Below are 20,864 nucleotides of genomic sequence, written 5' to 3' on the forward strand. Positions count from 1 at the left end.
GAAACTTACATCTACCCGGGGGAGGTACAAGCCAAATATCACTGCCATTTTGTACTCCACTGAGTTTTCAGGAGTGTGGAAATGCTAAAAGGTCTAGGATAGAATAATTTCAGATAACCTTCGCTTTGGTCTTCAGTAGGGGCTTTCAGAGTTGTAAGATTTTTACAGCTGGGGCTGCAGATCCAAGTTCTGCATCTGTGGGAGAAAGAACAGACTTGAATGCACTGAGAACTGGTCTCACAGTGGGGTCTATGAATTCCCATACGCTCGACCTGGAATTCATCTCACCTCACTTAAATACCTAAGAATGACTTGTCTGAACCTAAGACAGTCCTGTAGGCACCTTCTACAGTTGAGTATATGGGATAACCAACACAGGAGGGAAGAAGTTTTCTGGGAGGAGCTGGTCTCTCCCCAGTGCCAATCATGGGAAGTCTTGACAATTACCTTAACCTCAGACAAGTGTCTCTTAGATGTCCTGATGAGGTGAGAAGCATCTCATGTCTGGTGTGCCCTGTGATTATGCGCAGCCTTAGAGGAGGGAGCCACAAGGTCACTAGGTCATTTTAGCTGATCCTACGTACCACGTTATAAAATCCTCACATGACTGAGAGGCTTAAGATACAAGCAACATAATTCAAAGAGGTTGGGGCAGATCTGAGTGGCTTTTACAAGTGAGACATTCCAGGTGTCACCCAAAGGATCCTGCCATGGAGTCCTGGGATGGAGCCAGATTGAGCAGATGACATCCAATGCTGATCCAGCAACAGTTGCCTTGGCAAATGGTGCTGGACTATTTCTTCGCGTGGCTGGGGATCCAGATTACATACCGGCTCCTGTTCTAATGCAGCAGATGCCTTGTGAAAAGCTGGCAAGGTACACATATTCCCAGGACCACAGGTCACCTTGGCTAATATAAACTGTGTAGACTCTACGTGTATGCGTATACATCTGTAAGACTGTTAACCATGCGTGTACACACTGAGAGAAATCTTCCAAACAGTTTGAAGTTAGATCTGTGATTTTTTGACTTTCTGGAGTTGACTTTCTGTTACTGGAGGAGTGTGGGAGGATTTCCACACAGGAGTATTGCCCCAGCAGCAGTGGCAGCAGGAACTGAAGCTGCTCCCAGCAGTGTCAGGCTGCATGTGCACATGGAAGGCTGCTCCGAAAGTGCTGTGTACCACTTTGTAGAGGCTTGGTACCACTCGTGGCATGTGTGCTGCTGTCTGGGAATCTCTGCTATGGATCTGGAAGACACAAAGTTTCTGAATCAGGATTTTACCTTCATAGGGCATTGTCAGCAGTTAGGGAGAGGGGAACAATCAGGCATAATGTACCTACAGATCAGTTCAAGTGGCACAGCTGAATGGAGCTTTCAGAAGGACTTCGCTATTGCTTGCATCTTTAATGCATCTGTCTAGAATGGGATGAATGCATGGGCCTGCCATGAATGTCTCTTGCATGGACCAGTTTTTCTCCACTGACTGCAAAGAGAGCCTAGACAATTATCTTAGATGAGACAGCTATATTTAGGTGTCTCAAATCAAGTTAGATTATTTGTACCTATGATGCCTACATCTCTCTGAGGGGTTTTCAAAGACATGATGCTAAACTTTGATTGAATTGGCCAAATGCTTTAGAAATCCCTCTAGATGCCTACCTCCACTGACAAGCACTAAAGTGCTTTCAAATCTGGTCTCCTAAATAATTCCAAAAAATGTAGTCTTGTGTGAAGCTGAGGTTCCTACAAGCCAAATCTTCAGAGACTTACAGGCATCCAAAGACACCAACAGGCATCTGCTAAGCCACAGTGTACTCACAGGACTCCGCATCTTCAAATGCCTCTAAAAACCTTAAGTCTCAGGAGCCTGAAAATACCACAACAGGTTTAAATGCCTGCAAATCCAATCTTTTTGTATGAGAGATACAGGGAGGAGAGACTTTCCATCAATTTTCTGTCTTTATTTTTGCTGCAGGCATACACCAGGTTGTTATTCCAATGCTCTGCAAGGAATGCAGTTATTCCAATGCTCTGTTTATGTTCATGAGCACAATGTTCAGCCTGAGCCCTCTCTTTGCAGGACATCTCAGGTTGGCCTAATAAGCAGGCTAATCACAACCATGCTGTTTCAATCTGCTCCAAACACAACCAGAATAAGTTTATGCCTGCCTGCAAAACACTCTGGAGTTCCTGTAGTGGCCTGATTTGTGGAGGTGTTAATCATTCACAGCTACCACTTAGGTAAAGCTGTAATGCAGCCCAGGTCACCTTTCTGTGACTCAGTTTCCTTATCCCAAACACATTGAGAATACACGCTTCAGGGTCTAGGGGCACGTAGTGTCAAGCAAATATTGTTATTTATGGTGATGATGAGAATGTGAGCTTTGTTTGGTACAAAGGTCTGGGAGTGCCTACTTGACATCAATTGAAAGAGACAGGTATTAAGCTGTATGTTTGAAATACAGCGTGTTGTTATTGCTCTCAGATAAACAGAATTACCTCCTCTTAAAATCAAAGGTAATCTGTTTTACTTCAGTGAGATGTGGTGATGTCCACAGAGAACAAATCACTTTTGGCAAGTGAAGGAGGGATTTTCTTGGCAAGTTGGAGGGAGCATCAAAGGAAGAGAAGAGGGATGGGATGCAACACAACTGGTTTTAATCACACATAACAGTCAAGTTCTTCTGGACAGGCCTACTGTCTGATACACCATTGTGAACGCCCTGGGGAGCCTGGATTAAGAGAATGGAAAAAGCAAGTGATGGCATAAAGGTACTCGGGGCACTCAGTGGAATAACTGGCAAAGCTTTTGTCAGTTGGCATTATGCAGTGATATATTGCACTCATTACTGTAGTGCCCTGGTGCCGTGACTTTGATTTTTAATGGGTGTTTGGTTATCCAAGTCCATGCCCTTTTCTGGTTTTGACAGTCGCAGCTCCTGAGATCACACCGCAGTTCTGTTTGACATTAACAATGAAGATGCTGAATTGGTTGTAACAAGGATGCACTTTCATTCCCACTGTACAAGCACCAGGGAGAAGGGTGACTCTCTCATTTCAAGCCACTTCAGCTCTGGAGGTCTGAATTCAGGTCTGAATTGCTCTGGAGGTGCCAGTTTCTTATTTTCGCCTGTCAAAGAGCCCAAAGTGGCTGCTCCCGAGAGCAGACACAATGCAAGCTGCCTGAATGGATGGGATACGTTTGGAAAAAAAGAGCTTGGGCAAATACTTTTTGACAGGACTGTTTCTCTTTAAATTATTGTTTCCTCTAGAAATTGCTGAGTTGTTTCACTAAATTTGGGGGCAGGGAATGTACTGGTTTTATTAGTGTATTCTGTAGAAAACTAATGTTTCACTTCAACTATTACAATACTGTATTATGTATTATATTATCATCTCACTTGTCAGTTTAGACTAGATTATGTAAACATCCAAACAAGAAAGTCAAACTAAAAATATTTTATGTGATTATTTCAGTATTTCTAAAACAAAATATTTTAGAACATCCATTCAGCAATATGTTTCAAAATGATGGCTCTCTCTTCCAATTAGAAGTGAAAGGACATTTGTAATGTCTGAGTTGCCTTTGGAACACGAACAGCTTGAGCTTCGATGGTTGCCGGAGCTGCCCAGTTGGGATCACTGTTCTGATTGCTGTAATAATTGTTTCCTGACATTTTGTTTGGGTTGCTGTAGCATCTGGGGGCTACCGGCAGGGTTTGAGGATCTCTTTTGCAAGGAACCTCACATTCATGTAATAAAGATAATACTTGCCCTTCAGTCACACAAAATAGAAGCACTGGACCTGATAAGGGGAAACCATGCATTACCAAGAGCTTTGGTGGTGACATGGCAGAAGTGGGCTTTACTGCACTGTGGCTAAGCATTTACTTGGGTAGTGGTTGCCTGAGGGAAACATCTGATTGAAGGACTAATTGGATATTTCACTAATTACCTGTCGGTGGGGAATGAAGGCTTGAGCTTGAAGGACCCTGAATGTTCTGTGAACCTTGCCTCAGCCAGGGTCTTGATCTCAGATTAAATTTCTGGTAACGTCAAGATTGGGAACAAGTCTTAAATGAGCACCAGACAAATGGGATTCAAACTCCCTCTGCAATCTGCTGAGCTAAAGACTTCTTTAAACACATGGTTTAAATAACCTGAAAGTTGAGGCAGAGCAACTATGTTGATTATTCAGTCTTTGAAGACCAAAGAGCAACTGATACATAGATGATCTCCAAGGAAGGTCTTCTGCTTGAAACTTGTGATTCATTATTATATACTAGGGTAAGGTCCAGACAGCCCTGAACTTTTAAGCCAAGAATGGCCCTTACACAAATTCATCCACATTTAAGGGTGGCCTACACTGGTTGACTGGGAGTTCTTGAATTAAAATATACCTTGGAAAAGGAAGAAACCAAAATATTATTCAGTCTGCAGCAATCTCATGCTTTTAAGCCTCTGGAGGGCTTGTGTTTCTTTACTCTTGAGGTTCATTATGTCACCAGAAAAGCTTTAATATTTTACTGTGGAAGCAACATAGCCATGAAACATTAATTTACAGGAATGTGGGAACCATGAAATACGGGGTTTTCTACTAAATTAAGATTGTACTTGTCTCTGTTCTCACATAGTTAAGGGAACCAATTTCCATTATATATGTATGTATATGTATTCTGGAAATTCAAATAGGAAAGAAAGATGTACAAACTACAGGCAGAGCATTTTTACCTTGAAAAATATATTTATATTCTACCTTCCATCCTAAACCACTTTACATTCTATATCCATCCTGGAACCACGTCTGTCATTACTGAACTGCACCCACTCTGGCGTGTAAGCGAACAGCTGATATATTCTGCCCTGTGAGATGTGGCAGCTGTCTAGATTTGTATAAAATTGTTTACTTCTCTACTTTCACAATGCCGTTCTCTCACCATTGTAGTAACCAACACCATTCAGATACGCCTGGCACAAACATGACTGTTCTACGATCTCCAAGTATTCTTCACCATGGCAGACGTCTCTGGTTGGAAGAAAAAATGGTGAAGGGCAAATTAATTTGTAATCCACGTAAAGGTCTTCTCAATATTCTCCTCTTATTGCTAACCAGTGTTACTAACTATAGGACTGATGTCTCCTTCCTGTAAAACAAATGACTGGGTTTCCTTCAGATACCTGCACACACTCATGCGCACACAAAGACCACACCAGCTTTGAGCAGCCTCGTAGTGGCTTAAAGGGAAGCACTTAATTCTGTGGACAATTCCAAATTCTAAGAGTTCACCTCGGGTTTTTAACAATGTTATATACTAAATTTATGCCCATTACCAGTTGATTAGAATGGAAGAACTAGCCAAAACATTCCAGAAGCATTTGTGTCATGGGAACCATAGGTTTCTAGGTTATATGACACGCCAGAATATTCACCAAATCACCAGGGTTGTTTTCCTTAATGCTACAATTAGTGATGGCACATTAAGAGAACAATTACTGGATAAGATTTGACAGCAGGAAGCCCTCTACCATAAGTTGGAAATTCTCAACATATGCAACCATATTGCTCAAGAAGATGAGTTATGCAATTAAAACCAAAACTAGAGATTTGTTATCAAAGGATGGCAACGTGTACTAAAACCCAGCTGAGAGGTTCCCTGATCTCGTTATCTTCAGGCTTCTATGTGAGTTAATCTAACACAGATGACAGTATTTGACACAGATAAATTGTGCCTACAGTCATGTGGAGGATGTTTTATAGAAACCCTTTTCATTAGATCACGGAGGTTTGTCATAATGCAACTTTTAAAAAGTCTGAGAAATTTTGCCAGCATTGCATTGCAGGGGAATAAAACACTATGAAAATTCTGACACAGTCAAACAGTCCATTCTAACGTCATTAATTTCTAAAAATCTGAACAAGCCATATGTAATTTGCTTTTCACTGCATTTATTTTAAGTGCAAATTATTTTAGAAGACCAATTCTAAAGAAACATTTTATTTTGTCTGAAGGAAAAATTTTAATCAACTTGGAAAAGATTGTGGTTGTGTGGTTTTCATTCATAAAGAATTTCAGGATTGTCCCTTCTTGTCCTCAGTCGCAATGAAGCAAATTTCAAGTTCAGATTTTTTTTTTTTTTGCAAAATTATTAATTTCTCTCCTCCCACAGCCCTTTCTGCACCTATATGAAGAGGACAAGAACCTTAATGTGTAATTTCCATGAGCCTTAAGGAGAGGGCATGTGTGTTAGCATTTTCAAATCCAGGCTTATACAGCTGCTGTTTGAATATAAATCATAGAAGCTTTTGGGCTACACTAACACCCTCTGCAGTTTAGTACAGTTGTTAATTAATACAATACTGTATTAGTTCTTCATACAGTCTTACTATTAACACCCCATGAAATCCCATTAGCTCTGCATACGGTGCCAGACTTGTTCTGAATGTGGGAAAGCAAGAAATTTACAGTGGTATGAATAATAAAGGGAAGCTTTCAAGTGGTTTCCACTGTGAACATTTTGAAAAAATATTTTCCAGAATGTAATTTGTGGGGCAATCTTTTCACAAAATTTCAATGCAAACATGCATATATTTGTCATCTAAGTTTTCCCCTGGAGTGCAAAAACCCTTACGCACCACTATTGTTCCATGGCAGAAACATCAGGAAGATAAAATACTTCCTAAAAATGGAAAATTAACCAGGTTGTCTTATTGTCCAAACTGACAGAAATGCTAAAAAATAGATAAATTCCATAGCTGATGCCAACAAATGTATAAAACTTTCCTAACATTTTTGGTTTAAGTATTTTAAAGTACAGATAGTGATGACAGTCAAAATTTGTGCTAAGTTTTCCAGAAGTTATTTGAATTTCCTGATTCAGTGATGTGACAGATCCTTCTTAAAGTCCAAGAAGATTTAAGTGCCACAGTAAAAACCAGGCTTATTTGTTCACACCTCAGACAGAACACTCCAAAATGTATTGGCCGCTACAGAAACTTCAGACCTAATTATTTTCTATTGGTTGAGTTTTGTCCAGTATTGACCTTAATGAAAGAGAGATCTGACAAGGAGCTGTTACAAAGGCTTCTGAAAATAGAGAGAATGATGAAGCAGGCAGGATTTAGAAGCAGACTATTCCCAGGAGAAACTGGCTCAACTGTAATTTCTCCCAATCATTTAGGAGTTGCTGCCCTAGAGTTGTTGTAGTAGCAGTGCATGGTTAGGAGGATTCCAGTAGATGCTTTTCTCCCTTCCCAATGCTGCAGTTCATCCATAGTCCAGTCTCTGCAGTCTCACTATGCCATCAGGAATGACCAGGGCGTTTCTGCATGGCCAACATCCAGACAGGGACACACTGCTCGGGGAATCCCTCCTGCCTCTCCTCTCGTAGGATGGTGAGTCCACTCATTTCAATGAGGCTGTGGAGGATGTTGAGGTCTCGGATGACGCTACTATCCAGACAATCCAGGATACAGCCCTCCCTGGCTACATTGTCCTTGAGAATAATAACACCATTGTCCTTCAAGCCATTCTGGCACCGGATGAGAAACTCCAGGAGGTCTTTATCTGTCAGATATCCTACAGATGAAAAGATGGAAAATAGATCGCTATTAACCATTCAAAAAAGACTCCCCCTGTAAACATCAGAATGGCACCTTGATCTGAGTCTCCATACTCTATTTATTGCAGAAGAAGTTCTAGTCCTGACAGATTTAATTATGAAATCTTGGGCAAATCAATGAGATCAACAGTTACAAACTGAAATCAATATTTATGATCCATGCGAGTAGTAGCAACAGATGAGGACAGAAGTCAATGGGAATAGTGGAGAAAAATACTGGGTGCTGAAGGGTTCTTTAATCTGGTGGTTAAAGTCATAATAAGAATCAGTGGCAGGAAGCTGAAGCCAAACAAATTCATATTGGAAATAAGTGACAACTGTTTAACAGTGTAAGTAATTACCCATTGGAAACTACCAACAGAAGTGGTGTTTACCACCTCTTGAAGTCCTCAAATCAAGCGTGGTTGACTTTCTCAAGATATGTTTTAATTGAACACAAACTACTGGCTCAGTACAAGGGTGAAGGAGCGGATGTAACAGCTTATGATATAGAGTAGGTCAAACTAGATAATCTAACAATCTCTTCTGTCTTTTAATGCTGCAAATCTCCATAAATTTACATAACGTTATGTACCCATCAGAGGACTTCTGGATTAAAGGTCTAGTGAGGAATGCAAGACCTTACAAACAAACTCTTTATATTACCTCATACTGTTGTGACTTCTGCATATACCATATACATTTTGAAAGAGTACTTTTTTCAATATGTTATTGAGATCGTGTTTTTTATCCTTCCTTCTCAAAGACCTATACTTCTGTTATGTTGAGATCAGTAGCGCAAGGCTCAGAGAAGAGCAAAATGAAAACTCTCACATATGAAACATCTAAAATGAATTAACAAGGACAGGTGGTCAGAAACTGAATTACAAAGTTGAAAAAAAAATAATTGTTTGTATTTTCCAGGCAAAATATTTAGTTTTCTTGATGGAAGATTTAAACTTCTATAAATGGAAGTTGTCATTTCAAAACCATATTTTGACATAGCATGTCAGGTTTTTTTAACCACCACCCCCAAAAAAAAGAAAAACGCCCCAAAGCCTAGGAAAATGGCAATTTCTATATGAAATGTAAACTTGCTGTTTCATTTTTTTTCATAAAATAGCAGCCTGGGTTCATATACTTATGCATACATAAGACAAATCAAGATTGCATCAGCAAGATTCATTGAAGCTTTTGACCACCTAATTAGGAACTTAATGTTCTCTTAATTTAGCTTTTAATCTAGTTTCCCAAGAAAATGAGATCTTCATGGTGTTGCTCTTTACCAGACAGTCCTGCCCTCGCTCCACCATAAAGTGTTGAGCTTGTTGGTATATTTCAACCAAACTCAAGATAGGGGTAGAAGTATTGATTAATACTTAAGATCACTACATATTTCACTGAAAGTGATGGAGGAAGGAGATTCAGATCTGTGTCTATGGGAAAGAAAAGGCATATGCTTGCTTCGTTAGCAGCCACATAGCTGATAAGAAAAGTCTTAGCTCATTCAGTCTCATATTGACTCAGATTTGCTCAAAAGTTGAGGCAAGAGCCATATTTACTGCAATGACTGCTTATTCAAGAAAAGCAAAAATACAAAGGAAAATAATACTGTTCTGAAACAGTTTGCTTTTACAGCTATAAAGACCTGTTCTAAGCAGCCCAGTTTCATTACTTTTTAAGATTATGTGCAGAGGACAAATACGTATTCCTGAAAACCAGCTCCTGTGCTCATCTCCCTACCTTTATCTTTCTTTTTGCCTATCAAGAAACTATCATCTCCAAGGTTTTGGAGAGAAGGAGTTGTTCAGGCCTCCTCTTGTGCTTTAGAATAATGACTTCTGCAGCTGAAACTATACCATGGACGCTTAGGTTCACAGATTAGGAGAAAACCTTATTTCTGGAAGGATAGTTAGGCACCACAGCAGGTTTTCTAGAAAAAATTAAGAACTTGGGGTTTTTTTTGGGTGAGGAACATAGCCCACATTATCTGGTCACCAGTCTGCTGCTCTTAATGCTGCAGGGCATTCACTAGGGTGGCTGCAGGAGAAGAAGCAGTTATTTCTTGTATGAGGGGGTTCTATGGGACACAGCTAAGCAAACCTGTTTGATCAACATCAGTGAATGTATGAGACATGATCTGGTTTATAGGTATTGGTGATTTCACTAGGACTTTTTTCAGATTGTTTCCTGAAATACCCCCAAGTCTGGATAATCATTAGATTCAGAAATCCCTCTTCACAGGTAAGGCCAACCCCATATATCTGTCTGCAGCACTGGAAGCTAAGGAGGATTGTTGCTCAAGAAAACCCATATATAAGACCTACTCCTCAGCTGCACCTGAGCATGCAGGCTACTCCCCAAGAATGTGTACCTTCCTCCAGTATGTGACCTGAAAAAAACCAATTTGATTTGTACCCATGGTGCATGTGGCTGGGGAGAAGTCTCTTGTGAGATTTTAGGAAGCAGTTCCAAAGCTTTGAGAACCTCCTTTTAGAGCTGCACCATTCTTTTAACATAAAGTTTAGCACAAGCTATATAGTTTTGGAGATGCTGGGCTGGATGAGTCATGCTGAACTAACCTGAAACCCACTGAATCCAGATGACATCATATCTTTGTGGGGCTGGTGTGAATTCCTGGAGGCTTTTGCAATAATACATCTCTACTCTGTCCTCCTTGTCCTGCAGGTAGTTCGGGACCTCAGCCAGGAAATTCTCCATCATATCCACCATTTCCACGCTCTTGAAAACTGGTAACAGGACATGCTTGCTGATACGACCTATCCCACAGCCGCAGTCCAGGGCGCGGTTGGTGCCAGCTTTCCCCACCCCCTGTGGGATACAAGAAAATAATTTGAAATCTGAAAAATAACACCTGAAAGATCATAGCAACTGTATTACCAGCTACAGCCTTTAGTCCACCAAGCCTTGTGTCTTGTCTCCTTACTTGTGCAGGGCTCTGGCAAGATTGCTAAGAACCTGGGCCAGTATCAGTAGAGCTTTGTCTAAGCTGGGCTCCGGTGTTCCCAGGCTGCTGTGGATGGTACTTCCTCATTGCAGCCCTGCAATTATTGCTGTACAGTAAGTTTTTGCTTGGGATAAGAAGAGACATAATCTTTCACAAGCTCCTAGCTTTCTCCAGTGATCCACTGGTCTTTGTAAAGTCCTTGTAATTTCGTCTGGCAAATATTCAGACCTCACAGCCAACTATCTGGCTAGATAAGCCTCATCCTGAGCCCTGCGAAGGCCTAACAAAAAAGTAAGCATATACCAAACACTGAATGCAAGAATTAACTTCCGCAGGACGTAACTCCCACGGTGCCCATGGACATCTCTGCAGATATACAGCATCCTTCAGATCAGAGTGCAGCTTTCAAAACAAGCTGAGTTTGAATGAAGATCTTGGCATTGTAGGTAGCCTATGGCAACTCAAAAAGTTTGGACTGGGGTATATACAGAATTTCTTTTTTAGGCATAGAGACAAGAAAGATTTTTAGTAGATTTTGCTTAACTGTTTTTTCCTCTTAAATATCATCTCTGGACAGAGATCAGACATGAAAAAATGCAGCACAAAGGATATGTGTATGAGAAAATAATGAGTCACTGTAAAAGGAGCTTTAAAATGAAAGCTGTATTTCACCCCTAAAGCTTCCATTCTAGCTATAAAAAGGCTCTTAAGAGCCTGCTGCTGTTCTGTAAAACAGAAATTTTAAGTCTGTACATGCACTGACTGTGGGATTGGAGCTCCCCTAGCCAAAGTTATCTGTTAAACAAATATATTAAAAGCAAACATAAACACCTTTTCCCTGTCCTCTGGAAGTAAGCGTTGAAGTCCAAGCTATGGGCCAAAGTCCCTGCTGCAGCTTCACTGCTCTTAAAGGAAATAAACCCAGGAAGAGTCTTGCTCTTCCTACTTATTGGGAGACGCCCTCTGTAGTCATCAAGCATAAATCAAGTAACTCGATGCTTTTTTGGCCTTGCTTCAGTGGGTAATTCAGCAGATTATTAAGGTCAAAGGAGAGAACTGTCAATGACATGGCTATGAATAGCCCAGCTGAGCATCTAGTTACACAGAGTAACTGTAGAAAGAGCACAAGGGCCTGAAAGGCTCTCCTCAGTCTCCAGGGCTGCTGGTCCCAATTTGTATACCTAGGAAGATTAATCTCCCCATGTGTGCAAGAGTCCACAAGCCTTCAACCCTGTTGGACTCTCGAGACTACCTGTTTGCAGTTAGCCAGAAAAAGTGAGCCGTTCTTCATCACAGACTGCACTTAGGAGCATGTGGCTTTTACTGAGGACCAGACTAAGCTGTAACAAGGAGTTCGTGAAAGGAGAAGGAACTGAGTCTTGGATCTTTACAAGGTGGATTCCCATACTGTTTGCTGAAGATAAATACAGGCCTACACTGATGTGATTAAGGAAAAATCTTTGACAAAGCTGGTGAGAAAACCGGAAGATCTACCAAAACAAAGAATAGAATTCAACAGGAAGCCACACAACTTCTTTGACTTTTGTGTTTCAGAGAACCTATAGTCACAGTACCTCACTCAAAACAGGGAATTCATCTCCCTTGATGTGTCATGGCAAGGACCTCTGATGACACACCTCCATTTGCCATCGAGAAGGAAAGGGAACAATCATGGGAGATGAATCTTGATCCCACACTTTGCTGAAAGAGAGCAAGAGCATCAGCAGTCAGTTGAGAAGTGCTGTGAAGCGCTGCGGCTCTGTTTGTAATGAAAATGTTGACATAATTCCATGTTCAGCTAATATATTTTCAGTTTGGGAGTGCTCAGAGATCTGACAGGGTATTAACATTTTCTTTGGAAGGCAATCATTCTCCCAAAAGCCTAATTGAGTTGAAAATCAGATTCCTTATTTTAAAAAATAGTGTAAGTGAAAATTCTAAGCCAGAACAGGCTTCAAAATTTAAGATTGACTGCTTCTCTGATTACTTGCTTCCCATTACTCAGAATCGCTATCACTTAGGACACATACACACACAAAAATTCTTCTCTAAAGCTAAATAGGGCACTCACAGATTTCCTTAGGGATAAAAGAGTTGTGGAATATGTACCTGAAGCTACTGCTTCAGGTCTTGGAAGGGCAGGAAGGCAGTGTAGATATGCAGGATAAAAAATAAATCAGAGTTCAAGAGATAGATAAAAATCACAGTGGTTTTCCTTCTAAATTAAAAAAAAACAAACAAACAAACAAAAATTAGGTTTTCAACAACATCTCTCCCATTCCCCCCATCAAACAGGAGAAAAATCACTTTCGAGAAGCTTTTCATTCAGCAAGTAACTAATCGGGCAGGTGAACTGAGGGCAAGAAAGGGAGAAAGGGCTTAGGGCAGAAAGGGAGCTATAAAGTTAATATAATCTCTGTGTGTGCTATTTCACACACCTATAGCTCACAACTGTTCCTGAATTAATGGTTTCTTTATTTCCTTTTTTACAGATTACCTCCGGATTAGGCACTTGCAAACACAGTGTCTATGTGGACATCAAGGGTTTAAGAGGCATTAATACACTGCCATAAATATGCAGTGCTCCAGCTCTGCTGATAACCCTTCAAGTATGACTTTACCTACTACAGCTTGTCTGTGCAGCGCCCTTGGCTCAAGTCATGTTGCTCTTGGTTTGGGTTCTGCCCACACACACATAAAACCTCTTAACTCGAGCACAGTGGCACTTTCAACTCACTTTGACTCACCTGGGAAGGAGACAGGCTAAAATATAAGCAAAGTTCTTAGTCCTTTCTGTAATTCCTTCCATGTGCCCAGGCAAGATAAATTCTCAAATGGTGAAGGAATCTGTGGCTCAGTTTACGGTGGTGCTAAGAATCATGCTAAGAAATGCCATACATGAAGGTATGCAACATCAGTCATGTAAGGGAAATGTCACTGTGTGGCATTTCCACCCAGCCAAACTAACTCAAGAGGGGTAATTTGAGTGGAACTGGGCAACAGTTTTTTAAAGAGCACTAGTTTTGCCAGAAAATAAAGTTTTGGAAGAATAAAGCTCTCTGTGAAATGGATATTTCAAATCTAGAAAATAGTTATAGCCAAAAAAACATGGGAAAGAATGTTTAAAATGTCAAGATACTTCTTTTTCACAACTTTCAAGGAAAAAAAAACTTGTCAACTTTTATTTCTAAACAGCATTTTTCATTTTGGAACTGACTTACACTTGAAAATGTGGGGAAAAGTTTTTCAGAGGGCAAAACAATAAAAGAAGTGAAACACGTTAAGTTGATCTGAAACTGATTTTCCTATTTTCTGATTTTGCTAAACTTCTCTTTCAAAAAGAAAGTATAGCACATATTAGGGTGAAACAAATTACTTTCTTCTATCTTGATCACCTTACTGAAAAAAAGATTATTCATAGAGCCATAAACTTGGGAAGACGTTAACTCACATTAGCTTTACAATAAAGTCACTACTACAGAAAGCCAGTAAATATCTGTATCTGGCTGATACAAATTGCAATATTCAAATTGAAGTAGTAAGAAAGGAAAATAAACCAATTGACTGTATCTCAACAGACAGGCTTTAACAATCTAAATCGGAATTAGCAAAATGTCCAGATTCCTTTCTGTTCCCTTCTTTTATCTTCTTGTTTGATCTCGGCCATTCAGAGTATCCTCTCTACCCCTGGCTAATAATAGGAGTAGGAACTCTGCTCTGGAGTAGTTTGTATCTGTCATCACACCTGATACATAGGGTATGATTTCTCTTTGGCATGTGAAACTCTGCTACAGACTCTACTTCTTTCCTTTTCAGGTCTTGGAGATGAGAAAATGTAACAGTGTGCTATAAACCTGCCGTTCAGGAAACTGAATCTATATGATGTTTAGGAAGCATGAAATCTTTCCCTTAGTACAGGCTTATGCACCACTTGATTTCCACAAATGTCCTGAAAACAAGACCGAAGTAAAATTTAAGGAATATGCCTTGAGCTGGCTCTAGGCTTCTAAATTGCATTTAATTTTTTCTGAAAATGCCATTTTACCACCAGGTTTAGCTGCCTTGCTGAACTTCCTTCGTATTTGCTCATTTTGCATTTGTAGAAAACCTGATACAGTAAGGCTTTGAAATTTTGTGAAGCCTTTTTGCATTAGCATTAATGAGTATTCATTTAAAAATGCAGCTGTTCACTTGTGTTTTGCTGGCTCACTGCCCCAAAAGCCTCCCTCAGTCAGGTACAGCAAACATTGCCATCAGTTGCCCTTCACTGCTGTACAGGATTTCTATCTGTTCCTAAGCCACGCTCATTTTCCAGCCCAACCCATTCAAACTATGCCCTTTTTACACACAATGTCTAATTAACCTGCTGAGTTTTTTTTCCACAGTAGATCATTAAGACTGAAAAAAAGGGCACCTGGCTATCCGAAATTTGTACTTTTGAGAAGAGAATGAAAGCTCTGTGATAGCATTATATAGAACCAATTGTTTTGTGAGCAGAACTTAGGAAATTTGGTTTTCTGTAGCTTTGTGGATTCTTTAGCATCTAATACTGTTGTTGAGCTAATTTAGTGGGCCTTCCCCCTGGGAAGAGGGAAGAGGAGTCAGAAAACCATCAGGCCTCACTTTTAAAGATTTGTGGATTTCCAAAGACACATTCAGATGTCAACAGGATTTTTAGAAACCTAAGTGCCAAAGCTATACTGCTATTGTCAGTGCTTTTAAAATCCCACTTGGCAACTTTTTGCATCTCAGCTCGAAGCAGAACGTGAAGATGTTTACAGACCTTTAGAAATCCGCCTGCAAAGGTCCCTAGTGACACTGGAATGTTCAAGAAAAAAATATTTTTCCTAATGGGTAGCTTATTCTATATAATGTTGGGGGGTGGGGAGGGGGGCGGTGAGAAGGGCTGCGTTCTGTTGTAGCATTCTCAAAAATATCTATAAATAGGCAAAACAGAAACTTGGCATTTAGTCTCAGCAGCTTTCCCAAATGGACAGCAGGAACTTGCACAGACAAATCTCCCACTGAAACCAGCAAGGCTTTTACCATGAAAGGTCCCAGTCCTGCACTGAGAATTAATCTCCCACCCAAACACAGCTATAACAACTCCTTGCACAATCCTCTTTGCAGCCTTCGAGCACGAGAAAAGGATGCAAACAAGGTAAATAACGATATATGGCCAGGCAAAATGTGCATTCATGATGATGTATGACCTGGCAGAACATATTACTAGACCCAATGACAGTCAGTTACGACCTGTGAGTGCATACGGAATATGACGTATGGTGCCATTTAAAATGTATGTGACTGGGCACAGTGCATGTCAGTTATGACACATCACCACTGTTTCTTGCAGAAGATGGGATTAAATGACTCACCCCAACAAACTTCCTGAGAAACTCCCTGGAGGATTCAATGTCTGTATTGGAGAGCTCAATGTAGTCTCCCATCATGCCCTCTTCTGTGGCTGGCACCTCCCGGTAGAAGTGTTTGGCCCTGGCGTAGAACTGCATCTCCCCATTGATAACTTGACTTGTCAAAGCGTAAAGTTTCACTGCAAGCAGATAAATCACTATTTTATTGTTAATGACAGATATTTCTGGTTTAGCTTATTGCTCTGGAAGCATGACAGCAAAGATCTATAAACTTAAGTTGAGCCTTCAAATCACCAAACCTCTGCTTCTAAAGCAAAGGTGGAAGGAAAGTGTTTTAGATGTAATCCTGCAAGACCTTGAAGGGACACAGTTCCTCTTGGGCAAATTCAGCACCTCCCAGGCTCAGACATCATTTTTGTCATCACACTACATTTTCATGTCAGTGAAAAATCACTTCAAGTTTGAAGTGAACATGCATGACAAAGAGAGCAAGGGGTTTGATTTGCTTCCAGAAAAGCTGTGGACGGCATTTATTGCTATGCAGGGTCATAATTTCGGCTATCACAAACCTAACTGTTCTGCAGATTTCTATATATGCTTTCTAGCCATTGACAGCTGCACAGAGAGTGCACCAAGAAGAGCTTGGATGAATGAGGCACTTGCTCTGGTTTATTTTTAGTGACACTGTACAGTCTGTGGCACTGCAAGTAAGCTGAACCATAGAGCAGATGGTAGTCTCCGGCCTAAATGTGTATGGGGGGGAGACAATTAGAAGAGAGAGTCCTAAATTTTAGTCTGTCACAGATCAAGGAATGAGATAATTAGTGGGTGATATACTGGAAAGTTCCCGTGTGCCAGAGGCTTGGATGTTTCTTTTCATTGCTTGCCTATTTTGTTGGTAATATATAGCAATCGTAAGTTTGAAGCTGGTTTATTAAAACCTCTGAGCTTTGCTTGGTAAGGGGCTATTTTCCCCTATTCTTTAAAAAACTAAGGTCTATCCTCCACATCCTGGGTTTTCCTATACTCAATGTGCATCATCATGTCAAAAGTTGTTATGTTTTGCAGCTCCAAAGTTTGGACTGAGGGTTGGAAACCAGCACCTCTGACTGTCTCACGTGCACATACATGTGTCCAGGCACTTTCCTGTGTGTGGGACAGACCTTCCAACAAAAACACAGCTACAAGCCTGTCTGTGAAAGCTATGCAATAAGAAGGGACAGAGTCACACTGCAAACAAGGCTTTGCGAGCACCACCTTGCAGCGTTCCAGCTCTGCTGCAGATTCCCAACGTGCTCGAGGAACTGGAAATGATCCAGCAGCAAACACTTTTTTGGGTTAATAAGAACAGAAAGGGAGAGCACCCTGCCGGCTGCATACACAGAAGGACCAGGGAGCAGTGCTTTGTCGCTGCATCTTTAAACTTCCACAGGAGCATTGCCAGTTGCTGCTGGGAAGGGTCTGAACAGGCCAGGCCTTGCTTGCGCCGGCTGGGGAACAGGAATTACACCCTCCACGCAGAGGAGAGCTAGGCCAGAGGCCCTGAATATAAGCCTGGAATGTATTTATTGAGGGCAAGCAAGCTCAGCAGGGAATGATAAGTGTGTGCCTGCCCATCCTCAGCAGGCGAATGACATTTTGGAGGCAAATGAGGGGGGGACAAAGGAAGTAGGATGGGGAATAATTACCACCAAGGACCACTCGGAACAGAATAGTGCTATTGGGTTACATATAAGCAGCATGCCCAGCATATCCTTCATCCAACAAAAGCAGCATTACCAGCCCCTCTTGTCATCACCTGCTTAAGTCAACTGCCGAACGGATACTATTAAAGCTTTAATCCATTACACATTTATGTTATGCCTGAGAAATTTATACCACAAGAAGCACTGAGCCCAGCAAGGGTCAAACCTGGGAGTTTTACACACTCCACTGATTATATTCACATACTCAGAAGAAACCATTTAGCTGAAGAAATTAATACGAAGGGGGTAGCAGCCAATCCCCAGCACAACTCGGCCAGGGTGGCTCCCAGAGCCTGGGAAAAAGACTCCATCAGTGGCTGCAATTCTTCCAGTAAACAATCTCCATCTTCCCCCAGGAGTGGCACCATGTTGTTTTCTCTGTGTCTTTTTTCTTCATTTCAGATGCCAGCCTGGTGAACAGAACTTCACTCCTGCAAGTTGGCTTTGCAAGATCTTCCATAGAAGAGTCCAGTGATGATTCCTAGGGCTTGTTTAATGGACCTGTCAGGGGACAGTGATTTATCCCGCTTTGCTAGATTGAAGGGAAAGGCATTTACAGATTGTCTGCACACTAGCACAGACTAGCACAGGGTGTTGCAGGCAGCTGGCAGCATGAACAGCAAATATTCATCCCTTCTACTCAAAACATGAGCCTGACTTGAGGCAACACATGGGGACGATATGCTGTTCAGGGTATCAGATCTGTAGCGTGTGCTCTCAGATTTCTCACTCAAAACCAGTATCAGGCTTGCAGAATGCCTGCCGGGACTCGCATGCATACGCCAGCTGACTGCAGCTCCTCCTGGGCCAGCTGAGGCCCCAGAGCCTTGCTTTACGTGCTGGCATCTAAAATCAGCTCTGGTCTCAGCATCCACAGGGCTTTCTCTACCCATCAAACTTTGCCAAGATCTTTTTATGCAAGTCCCTCACCTGAGGGCATACAAGGACACAGCCTAATGTGGAGAGTGGCACTGTACCCAAAGTCTTCTCCAGCGGACCCACAGTCTCACTCACACAGCGTGTGATCTATACAGATGATTTCCACCTCTTGCTCCTTTAGTGTTACTTCTCCCACTCATGAATTTACAATGCTGCCAACTCTCCCAATCCACAACCCAATTTTCCAGACACAGCCCATCAACGTCACCTCTGATCTGCCTCACAGGTGTGCCTGGCATGCAGGCTCCAGCAGCAGGACCAGAGGAAGAGGGAGGTTTGCCAGCTTGCAGGAATCTACCCCAAAAGAGAACTGCAGGGAGGCACACGTGTCCTTGGTGGCAGTTAGTGTTGGAGCTCTGGTCCAGCGTGCCTCCCCCTCATCACAGGGCCCGTCTAGCCAGAGGCATCTCTCTTTCCATGACACATGTGGGACTATCTCGTGCATCAGGAAATGAAATACTTCTGAGGTCTGTTACGGATACACTGGCTGATTTCAATGAACTCTGTAAAGTAGGGCACAGGCAGGATAGGATGATGGAGGCTGCAAGTCCCTAAGAGACTGGGGGTGGGGGAGCAGCTGTCTTTCACAAACAAGGTTTGCAGTGTTAAGGCAGGTTACTTGTAAGGTTTAAGGTTAGAAAGGTGTTTCTAGTAAAGTAAGAAGAAACTTTTTTCATGGCACATTTGGTCTCTCAGCTGAATCTGCTGGCAAGTCCCCCAAGTGGAGGTGGCTAAAACAAACCCACTGCAAAAGCAGGCTGAGAACAGGAACTGTCTCCCTAAAGGTCACTCCACATCATGAGACACTAATAATTTTCAGTCACTGCAAACACAGTCTGGATGCAGACTGATGACCTGCAGCTGAATGCCAATCCCTGGACTAGACAGAGAGTATCTACCTAAGCCCTTTTGCCCTGCAAAGTCCAAAACATTATCTATAATATTTTCTTATGGATCAGTTCAAAATCTTCTTTCCTAGTGCATCTGATCTAAATCTCTGGAGACATGGGACCACTTAATATGCAAGATTGGGTGCAATCTCAGCCTGCAGTAGACTGTCTTAACAGTTCTTGGTTGCAGAGTTTACTCAGCTAAACTTCTCTGGCACAAGTAAATCTTGCAAGTAATTTTTCTGAAGTTTTTATTTGTGAACATTATTTTGTGGCTCCAACTGCTTTCTGCAAGATATTGAACTAATTCCAGTTTGGCTGAGTATTCCCTTTTAAATGCAACATCTGCTTTGTGCATCAGTTGAAAAAGTTATCTGGGTGCAGGGTAGAGTTCACCTCTCTACTGTGGTCCAAGAACCATTTAAATTCTGTTTAGTAGAGGGTGAACATCAGCCCACCCCCAAAGCAGATTTTACTTACAGACATGTGCCTCACACACGGGAATATCTGTCTCTGTGGACTGATCATCTGAGTTTTCCACTGCAGATCTCACCCCACTGGCACGGAGTCCCACAGCCCATGTAAACACGTGCATAATTTCCAGCATCTGAATAGCTCCATTAAAGCCCACTGGGCTTAAGGGCATTCACACGCATTTAAGTACATTGTTGGATCAGGGCCTAAAGTTACTCATGTCTTTTATTTATAAATGTTACCCTGGTCTGGAAAAGTAACATGTTTCTTTTAACAGGCTGTGATACCAGATATGCTCAGCTAATAAGTAAACATGCCTAAAAGTGCTCCACCACTGAACCTGGCAAAGGAGTGGGGAGAGCATGGCGTTAGCATAGCTTGAAGCAAGCTTTCTACCTTGCTGACCCTGGGCAGCACTGCAAGTTTCAACGTGAGGCTTGATTTCAGTGTTATTATTCACGTTTAGGGTTAAGCACAGGCTTAACCACCCTGCTAGGTCATAGTCTTAGTGTTGCTTTAGCTGTTTAATACTGTTTACACAGAGATATCTGGATTTAGGCTTGAAGCCTGAGAAGTTCATTTCTGCTCAGTTCCACTCTGAGCTGAACCGGAAAATGTCACTCTGCAGAGATGTTCAGACCTGCCACATTTTGTCCTCTCCATCACAGAGAGCACTGGATCACAGGACAATCCAGGTTGGAAGTGACCTAAGGAGGTCTCTAGTCCAAACTTCTGCTCAAAGCAGGGACAGGCATGAGGTCGGATGATATTCAACAGGACTTTATTGAGCTAGGTTTTGAAAGCCTCCAGTGATGGAGAATTGTATGACCTCCCTGGGCAACCTGTTCCAATGCCTGACTGTCCTCACAG

General features: G+C 41.7%; 1 protein-coding gene across 1 annotated transcript in view; it reads right to left on the minus strand.

The window, feature by feature from the left end:
- Positions 1-7,306: 7,306 nt before the first annotated feature.
- Positions 7,307-20,864, minus strand: part of METTL11B (methyltransferase like 11B) — a 16,455-nt gene continuing 2,897 nt past the window's right edge. The window contains exons 2-4 of the mRNA XM_010085658.1: positions 15,950-16,125; positions 10,186-10,435; positions 7,307-7,581 (exon numbers count right to left, since the gene is read on the minus strand). Coding sequence (XP_010083960.1) covers positions 7,307-7,581; positions 10,186-10,435; positions 15,950-16,125 — 701 coding nt within the window. The remainder of the gene's footprint in view (positions 7,582-10,185; positions 10,436-15,949; positions 16,126-20,864) is intronic.

Source organism: Pterocles gutturalis, unplaced genomic scaffold (genome assembly GCF_000699245.1).
Source record: "Pterocles gutturalis isolate BGI_N339 unplaced genomic scaffold, ASM69924v1 scaffold17680, whole genome shotgun sequence".
In the NCBI taxonomy this organism is placed as follows: Eukaryota; Metazoa; Chordata; class Aves; order Pterocliformes; family Pteroclidae; genus Pterocles; species Pterocles gutturalis.